General features: G+C 36.9%; 1 protein-coding gene across 1 annotated transcript; it reads left to right on the top strand.

Annotated features, from left to right (window-relative positions):
• The first annotated feature begins 822 nt into the window (after positions 1-822).
• On the top strand, positions 823-9,362 carry LOC110665398 (respiratory burst oxidase homolog protein A-like). Its single transcript, XM_058142162.1, is given in 15 exon segments — positions 823-1,588; positions 1,678-1,837; positions 2,159-2,207; positions 2,809-2,922; positions 4,230-4,477; positions 4,479-4,650; positions 5,868-6,254; positions 6,344-6,439; positions 6,593-6,708; positions 7,138-7,305; positions 7,402-7,561; positions 7,664-7,861; positions 7,949-8,077; positions 8,210-8,288; positions 8,376-9,362. Coding segments are annotated over 15 exon segments (2,850 nt in total). The 5' UTR covers positions 823-924; the 3' UTR covers positions 8,486-9,362.
• Positions 9,363-9,717: the final 355 nt, after the last annotated feature.

Consider the following 9,717-nt stretch of genomic DNA (forward strand, 5'->3'; position numbering starts at 1 on the left):
TCTGTTGACTCATTTGTGCTACCAACGACACACTTTGCTACAGAAAAGAGGCTAGCTCAGAAAACTCATCCACGCCGTGGACCCTAAAGGCCTCATATCAACGGCCCCACCTCTAATCGCATGTCTAACTTGAATGTATAATATTCCTTCCACTTCCCCCTCCCCTCTCTCTCTCTCTCTCTCTCTCTCTCTCTCTTTAGGACCATTTTCTTTTCTTTCTTCTGTATCTCCTTTTTTCGACCCCAGCATAAACGCGTTATTTTGCGATGCACCATGATAACGAAAGCCATGACACAGAAACACCTAAAATAAAATGCATTCTTTATTATTATTATTATTATTATTATTATTATTATTATTATTATTATTATTATTTGTTTTCTTATGACATCGTTTTATGTCAATTTTACAGTAAATAAAAGAAAATTTTTTAAATTTATAAAATTTTTTTAAATTTATAATTACCTCTCTTAATAATATGCTTTTCAAAAATTGAACTTAGAGTTTTCTCTCTGAGAGTGCATCACTGTATTTATTTATTGTTTTAATTATTCAAATATTAATCTATATATAAGCAATGCGTTTAGGTGGGTTTATCGCTCTCATGTATAAAACATTTACTTGGCTCTTCCTCCGTCCCCAGGCCTGTACTCAGTCCCTTCCTGTCTCTCTCTTGATGTGGTACAGAAGCTTGTCTTTTTCTTGCTTTTTTCCATTCCCTATCAAGAAAATTTTCTCTCTCTAGAGCTGCGGACACCTTGTGTATGTCTTTTTTATTAGATTCCCAACGCGTTCAAAGATTAAGACAAATATATATACTTCCTTCACTTGATTAAAAATCGCTCGATCTCACTTTCCCTCTCCCGCATTAACAGGTAAAACCACCACCTTATACAACAACTGATACGTGTCGGATATCTTTCAATGAAGGGCTTACCGAAACATGAGCGCCGATGGGCCTCCGATTCCGTTCCCGGCAAGGAAACGTTCAGCGCCGGAACGTCTCCCGGTACTGACTTCAATCCTTCTGAAGAGTTCGTTGAAGTCACGCTTGATTTGCAGGATGATGACACTATTGTCCTCCGGAGTGTCGAGCCGGCCACGGTTATTAACATCGAAGATGGAAGTGGAGTCGCCTCAGCTGGAGCTGAAACTCCAGTTTCTGCGTCTGCATCGGCGTCGAGATCGCCGACGATCAGGCGGAGTTCGTCGAATAAGTTTCTACAGTTCTCGCAGGAGTTGAAGGCGGAGGCGGTGGCCAAAGCTAAGCAGTTTTCGCAGGAGTTGAAAGCGGAGCTGAGGAGGTTTTCTTGGAGCCATGGACACGCTTCGAAGGTGTTGTCGGCTTCGCCGAGCAATGATGGAGTTGGAAGTGGATTTGAGTCGGCTTTGGCTGCTCGAGCTTTGAGAAAGCAGCGAGCACAGCTGGACCGGACTCGTTCCGGTGCTCAAAAAGCGCTGCGTGGATTGAGGTTTATAAGTAATAGTAAAAGCAACGGTGTAGATGCATGGAACGAAGTTCAAAGCAATTTTGAGAAGCTTGCCAAAGACGGTTATCTTTATCGCGCCGATTTTGCCCAATGCATAGGTTTTTAATCAAACATTTTGAAAGCGTTTCCATTACTTGTGAAAATCATGTTCTCTTTGATTTTTCTCATTTTATTTGACTTTTTGTAGGTATGAGAGATTCCAGGGAGTTTGCTCTTGAACTCTTTGATGCATTGGGTAGGAGACGGAGGTTGAAAGTGGACAAGATTACCAGAGACGAGCTTTACGAGTTTTGGTCACAAATCACCGATCAAAGCTTCGATTCTCGTCTCCAGATCTTCTTCGACATGTACGCATTAAACTATATGATTAATTTAAAACTTTTGAACTCTTTTTTTTTTTTTTGACAGTAACTTTTGAACTTTATTATTAATTAATTAATCCGCTGTTTAATTAATCAACACTACATTATTCGTTCAACTAAAAGATAATTCAAGGGTACCTGTTTATAACAACTTCACAGTCAACAGTGCTTGAGATAAGCAAGGACAAAACAGTCTTTTCATCCCTGCCAAAATTATTAAAAAAATAAAATTCTAGAATTTAATATTTCTTTTAGTTGAATGATTAATCTTATACTTCATGTAATCTTATTGTTGGGGTATCACAGGGTGGACAAGAATGATGATGGAAGAATCACGGAAGAAGAAGTTAAAGAGGTACTATTGATAATCATGCCTCTTTCGATATCGATTAAAATAAGCTTAATTAATCTTTGATTGATTAAGTGGTCTGCTGCTATAACGTGCCTGAATTAGCCATCACCATCCTGTCAGGTTCTGGCAAAAATAAATTATCTACTAGCAAAGCGACTCATATTGGCTTATAGCCTACAGGGTGTCATTTTGGTTATAATAATCACCGGTAGGCCAGTATTCGGTGGCCTTAACTCCGTGAAATTCCAAAGCTAACTACTCCATTATAATTAATCATGTTTCGATTTTTCTCCGTCTCTGACGTTTCCTTCTTCCCATATTGCCAAGGATCATATCTATAATTATTGGACATTCATTTAGTGAACTACGGGTCTTACTTTCAAGGTTCTGAGGTTGACAGATGGCATCTTGAATTTTCCAAATTTACCGCCAAAAGTTATTATTACGTTCTCAAGTGGGGTTGGTGGGGGCTTTTTAGTCAATTAAGCTCTCTCTCTCTCTTTTTTTTTTTTTTTAATTTTTGGTTTTCAATATATAGGAAATAATTGTTGAAAATTTTATTTTATTTTATTTTATTTTTTTGCTATTTGTTCAAAATTGTTAGATTATCATGCTAAGTGCATCTGCAAACAAGTTGTCAAGATTAAAGGAACAAGCAGAGGAGTACGCAGCTTTGATAATGGAAGAGTTGGATCCTGAAAGACTTGGCTACATTGAGGTGGGTCTTCTAAACACTTGGTTTCATACGCTTCTATTTCAATGTTACAGAGATTTTCGCACAATCATCTCCTTTTTACTTGCATTTGGGAAAAGCTATAGGGAATCTGCATTTTAATAAACTTAATAATATGTATCTATAGTATGGTTTCATTTTCATACAAGTTTAAATTTGTTTAATCAGGGCCATCTTGACCAGTAGTTTCGTTTTTTAATTGATTTTTGTATTGTAAAAATATTATTTAAAAAACGCACAGTATTTTGTTAGACTGATTCTTCTAAAACTGATTCTTCCAAAGTCCATTGTTAGGCGAGTAATCACCAAATCTTCCAACAATTGGGTCAGGGTTACAATGTTGTTCAACCGTGCACCAGGATTAAATGCATTTGAAAATGCAGTTCTTGAGATGTTATATAATTAATTTGATTTAGTAAGCTATATCTATATATGTTGAAAAACATTTGGTAGTTGAACTGCTTTGAGTGTGCCTTTTGTTCTCTTTTTCCTCTCTCAACCCTATTTACATTCTTTCACAGTCCATGTGACTCCTTCGCATAAAAACAGGAATTTTTAAACAGACTAGCTAGTTATGTCAATCCTGTTAGGCAATATATATGAATATATAGGTTGCTTAGAATGACAAAAAAGCTGGTTTTTGCCGACGTTAACAACGCAAGATTTTAGTTTTACAAATAGTTAATAAAATTGATCCAATTTATTGTTCATCACCATTGCTACGTTGTTTTCAGTTGTCCCTATGCATTTTCAAGACCATTTCACACCATCACTTGGTCATCACCAACTCCCAACCAACCATCTACATCATATCTCAACACACTATCATTCAGAATTAGTTTCTTATGTCCTTTTGGTAGGGTTAGTATTAATTTATTTTCTGTCATTGTCATCTTTCTAGATTTTAATTTAAATTCTAAGTCATCAGGTAAATTATGCTTTAAATATAAGAAAAGGAGAGTTCGAAGGAAAAGTTTATTATTCAGTATAAGGGTGTTATTATTTGCAATATTGAAGTGTCATACATGATCTATACTTCATGATTGATGATTTCAACTCACTTTCCTATCACGTTTTGGTCTTGGCATTCGTAGTTGGGTAGCCATGTGAGATAAGCTAATAGTAGCCTCTTTTTAGTCTTCGCCCACCGCATGTACGTATTTAACTATTACGCGTGCTGCATTGTCCGTCAATGATAGTGCAATAAGTTGACATGATTAAGATCCTCTTGTCCCGTGTATAATATTCACTTGCTGATATTTTGATCCACTGTTTGTTTGGTGCTGATGTAGCTATGGCAATTGGAGACGCTTCTTCTCCAAAAGGACACGTATCTCAGCTATAGTCAAGCGCTAAGCTACACCAGCCAGGCTTTGAGCCAAAACTTACAAGGACTAAGAAAGAGAGGCCCAATAAGGAGGTTAAGCGGGCAGCTAATCTACTTTTTACAAGAGAATTGGAGGAGAATTTGGGTTTTAGCACTATGGGTTTTGATAATGATCGGCTTGTTCACATGGAAATTCATCCAATACAAGCAAAAATGCTTTCAAAGTCATGGGTTATTGTCTCCTAACAGCTAAAGGTGCAGCAGAGACATTGAAGCTCAACATGGCTCTCATTCTCTTGCCAGTGTGTAGAAATACAATAACCTGGCTCAGATCCACAAGATTAGGTTACTTCGTGCCCTTCGACGACAACATTAATTTTCACAAGGTACATCCCAAATCATTTACCAACCCTCTTATTGCTTCTATTGCTTATTCTATACGTTTATCCTTGGGTCCCATAGAGGAGACTTTATCTAAAAGTCAACATGATGGTCGGTCTTGCCATCTTGGCCCTGTACTTAAATATTCTATCAGGAATAGTGCATGTACACGCAGCAAAAGTTGACAAATGAATAACCTTCCATGCCCTAATATGTGGTTAGGCAGTATGTACTCAGTAGATACCACTCAAATTTGTCTGACTTAAAAAAAGGAAGCAAAGGCTGCCAAGATTACAGAAAATTATATGCTAATTTTCTCCAAGATTACTCATTTTTCTCCTCCTAATTAATTAATCTCGTAAGGATGTTGCTGTTCAACAAGAAGACCAACAAATGGTGAAACATTCATTTGAAATTTTTAAAATGGTATTTATAATAAAAAAATAATAATAAGTTTTTAATTACAGTAAAATGATTCACTAATTAATTTTACACTCTATTTAAGTTTATTTTCCCATAAAAAATAATACTATCCAGACTGAAATTAGGGGTAATCCTAAAAATAATAATGAAGATATAGATCTCAATTTGATTTTTGATTATAACTCAACAACATTCTTTTAATTTAGAAAACTTTTAGGCCAGCTAAGGTCCAAATCCTACCTTTAAGAAAACGGAAAATTTTAACAACCTTGTACAAAGTTAATTAAAACAACAAAAGGACCTGCTAGTTCTGGGATCCTCTGTTTCTCAAACAGTGCTCATCACATGTACTCTTGCCTAGGTATGAATTTTCCTTTAGGTGACAGACGTGCTTATCTGATTGCAAGTCATGACTTGTATGTATCTCCATCGGGTATAATTAGCTCGATAATGCATTCCTTTTCAATTTCTTTTCTTGGTTAAATGCACTTTCACAAATCTTCAGAAAGAAAATGCCATTTCACATATATTCCCAACGAGAAATCCCAAGATTATACTAATGCATAGATTGTATGTGTGTCTATTGTTGCAGATTGTTACAGTTGTGTGGTTTTTGGAATTCATGAAAGAACTACGATCCTACTAATTGAAATCACAATAATCAATGCATCTAAAAGTGATAGACTGTATAGAGATTCATATATGTTCAGTATTATGATATCCAAAAAAGAAATATTTTAATTTGAATGCAGTAGAGTACATTCATTTCTTAGTCTCCTTAATTCATAAATGTGAGCAGACTATTGCAGCCGCAATTGTAATTGGTGTCATTCTCCATGCTGGAAACCACCTTGCTTGTGATTTTCCGAGGCTGATAAATTCATCTGATCAAGAATATCAGAGTTATTTGCATGATGACTTTGGAGGACATAAACCCAGTTATGCTAAATTGGCTAGAGGGGCTGAGGGCGTGACTGGAATTTTAATGGTTATCTTTATGGCAATTGCATTTACGCTTGCAACGCGGTGGTTCAGGCGGAGCCTCATTAAGTTTCCAAAACCCTTTGATAGGCTCACTGGGTTCAATGCATTCTGGTATTCACACCACCTATTTGTCCTTGTCTACATCCTGCTCATCATCCATGGTGTATTCCTCTATCTAGTGCATAGATGGTACCTAAAGACGGTATAATTCATATTCTTTTCTTTATCAATTACAAGAATTTTATTGACAGTCATTGAAAACGTAAATTGAAGTTGAGTTCATGTCTGCAGACATGGATGTATCTTGCTGTTCCAGTTTTATTATACGCCGGTGAAAGAGCACTGAGATTTTTTCGTTCTGGCTTCTATACCGTCCAGCTTCGGAAGGTGAGTACAAGGTCCTAAAGGCATCCAATTGAAAACGCATTTCTGCAAATTTTAAAGCCAAGCAAATTTTTTGCCTCTTTGATAGTCCAAAGTTTCTCTTTGTGGTTAAGACGCACCATAACTTCTCTTTTTCTTCAATTGTAAAATATTTAGGTTGCAATTTATCCTGGTAATGTCCTCACATTGCAAATGTCAAAGCCTTCCCAGTTTCGATACAAGAGTGGGCAGTACATGTTCGTCCAGTGCCCTGCTGTTTCTCCATTCGAGTGGTAAGTCACTACTAATGTTCCTTATATCACTTCTTTTAGTGTTGGAGGCACTCTTGGTAGCTCTACCTCCTGTGCTACTGGAGCTGTCGTTATGCTAGCCAATTTAAGTGGTCCTGTGAGTGGGAGAAAACCTGTTAAACATGGCCACATGGCTAATGCAGTTTCTGTCCCTGAAACTTCCCCATCATATGTACATTGATACAATCTTCAATTTGGCTTTGGCCAATGATTGAAATTATACAATCTTCAGTTTGGCCTCAACAGAAAACCGTTGTGGCTTAACTGATGAAAATTTCTGTTGTGGTATAACATCCGTTGTGGCCGTTGTGGCAATTTCTCGTCCAGTTTATTTTTCATGAGTTTCTGATGGATTATACCATCTAATGCGAAGTGGTTTCTTTGCTTAACATAATTCGATTTTGCATCCAGGCATCCATTTTCCATTACCTCCGCTCCTGGTGATGACTATCTTAGTGTTCACATTCGGCAGCTAGGTGACTGGACCCAAGAACTTAAAAGGGTATTCTCAGAGGTCTGCGAACGTCCTGTAGCTGGGAAGAGTGGACTTCTCAGGGCTGATGAAACAACCAAAAAATGGTAATGAATACGTCACTTTTACTTACATTTTTTAATTGGTCGTCCTAGCATTTGTTAGCACAATATCAGTTATTTAACATCATTATTTGATAACAGTTTGCCAAAGCTCTTAATAGATGGCCCCTATGGCGCCCCAGCACAAGACTACCGGAAATACGATGTGCTGTTACTAGTTGGTCTTGGAATTGGAGCAACTCCTTTTATCAGCATTCTAAAAGATTTGCTCAATAACATTGTCAAAATGGAGGAGCAGGCAGTAAGTAACCAGAAATTCTGCTCCAATTTTTCACTTTCTAACATGTTCCTTTTATAATCAAAGAAATTTGGAAAATCATATTTCTGATGCCTAACGTTTCAGGATTTGGGATCAGATATCAGTAGGACATCAGATTTAAGTGTTGGAAGTAATGATGCTTCGACTCATAATAGAACCTCTCCAAAACGAAAGAAGACTCTGAGGACTACCAATGCTTATTTCTATTGGGTAACTAGGGAACAAGGTTCCTTTGATTGGTTCAAAGGGGTCATGAATGAAGTCGCAGACATTGATCAAAGGGTATATCAATTTAGCTTGGAATCATATAATTATTTTGAAAGAATTTTCTATGTTTCCTTGATTGTTAACTATTTGTTTGAACTCCAGGGTGTGATTGAAATGCACAATTACTTGACCAGTGTTTATGAAGAAGGTGACGCCCGTTCAGCCCTCATTACCATGGTCCAAGCCCTAAACCATGCAAAGAACGGCGTGGACATTGTTTCTGGCACAAGGGTAAGATTTCTGATGTCAAAATCTTGTTTTCTTCCAACACCTTCTGTTGCCCTGCAATTTGATCACCACATCGCAATTCTAGACGAATCTTTTTTTTTTTTCTTACTGAAACGTATCCAATTTTCTCATCAGGTACGAACCCATTTTGCAAGGCCTAATTGGAAGAAGGTTCTCTCTAAATTATGTTCCAAGCACTGTAATGCAAGGATAGGTAAGTGTATCTCTCAAAAAGCTCAAGTAAACAAGACCTTACTTAATTTTGCTTCTTTTAATAATATCATTGGGGTTTTTGGAGCAGGTGTTTTTTACTGTGGTGCGCCTGTCTTGGCTAAAGAACTCAGCAAGCTCTGCTATGAGTTCAATCAAAAAGGTTCCACCAAGTTTGAGTTCCACAAAGAGCATTTCTAAATTCTAAAGAGAAAATTGGGTTGCGTATATAACTTTAGTTTACGACCCTCTTCCCTCAATTCTTAACAACTCCACCTGCACAATAAGAATTTCTGAAGTTGTACAGCCTTGGGTTGAGAAAGGTCAAAAAGGGAAGCAACAGATCGATACAGACATACATAAATATCTATTCAGTATTTTAAGTGTATAGTACACCAAGCACATCCAGAAAATTATTGTGGGATCGATACAGACATACATAAATATCTATTCAGTATTTTAAGTGTATAGTACACCAAGCACAGCCAGAAAATTATTGTGGCTGATGAGGTGACCAGGGGGTTCCCATTATAACCCAATGCTAGTTTATTTAGTGGTAGTGGAAAAACTAAAGCGATTGCAGTGGATCTGAGTGCGTTACAGCTACAATTGAGAGATTGGCATAATGGTAGACATCCATGCATGATTGGTAGACATCCATAAGTTGACACAAGAAGACAGTTTTGAAAAGGAGAGAGACTTTGAGGTAGGTTTTTTGTACTTTGATGTGGCGATTAATTAGATGGGTATATCCTTTCAATTTTACAAATTTTATTCTGGGAAGTGGTTTCAGAGAATCCTTCCGGAATTTCAATGCTGGCACCAGTCAAATCCACTCGCAATTTTCTTTAGTTACTTGATTAGAATAAGCAAATTATGTAAATGATATACTTTTGTCTTGTACTAATTTTTTTTCCTTTTCTGCCCATTCTTGATCAAGAAGATGTCCGAAAGAGGAATATTTATTTGTTTTTGTGTGGAACATTTTTGGGATACCAGGGTGTACGGGTCCATTGTGTGACCAAGTAATTAATTTTGTATTGGAATATTTGATAGATGATACTCAATATGTTTTTTCCGACTAGTGTTTATGGGACTAGCATATTGGAAACTCCTGAAATACTAAGCCTCTCATCAATCTATTTGCCAAACCCATTGATATATTATTAAGTTCATGGCACAAGATCCAACTTCCATTAATGAAGTTGAGCATTTGCTCCCTTCCACCAAACCAAATCGTTTTTAATAAGCAATTGAACTGAAAATAATTATAGAATATCCTGAAGTTGTGCAGGCGATTTGCAAGATCAGAGCTTCAAGTAAGCATGGAGGTAAATACAGAGGGTGACACAACTTGCTGCTCTGACAATTGCTGGAGTATTTTCCTTTTCCCCTTTGATAGAAAGATCTACCCATCCATTTCTTTAGTGCTA

The sequence above is a fragment of the Hevea brasiliensis genome, unplaced genomic scaffold (genome assembly GCF_030052815.1).
Source record: "Hevea brasiliensis isolate MT/VB/25A 57/8 unplaced genomic scaffold, ASM3005281v1 Scaf357, whole genome shotgun sequence".
Lineage (NCBI taxonomy): Eukaryota > Viridiplantae > Streptophyta > Magnoliopsida > Malpighiales > Euphorbiaceae > Hevea > Hevea brasiliensis.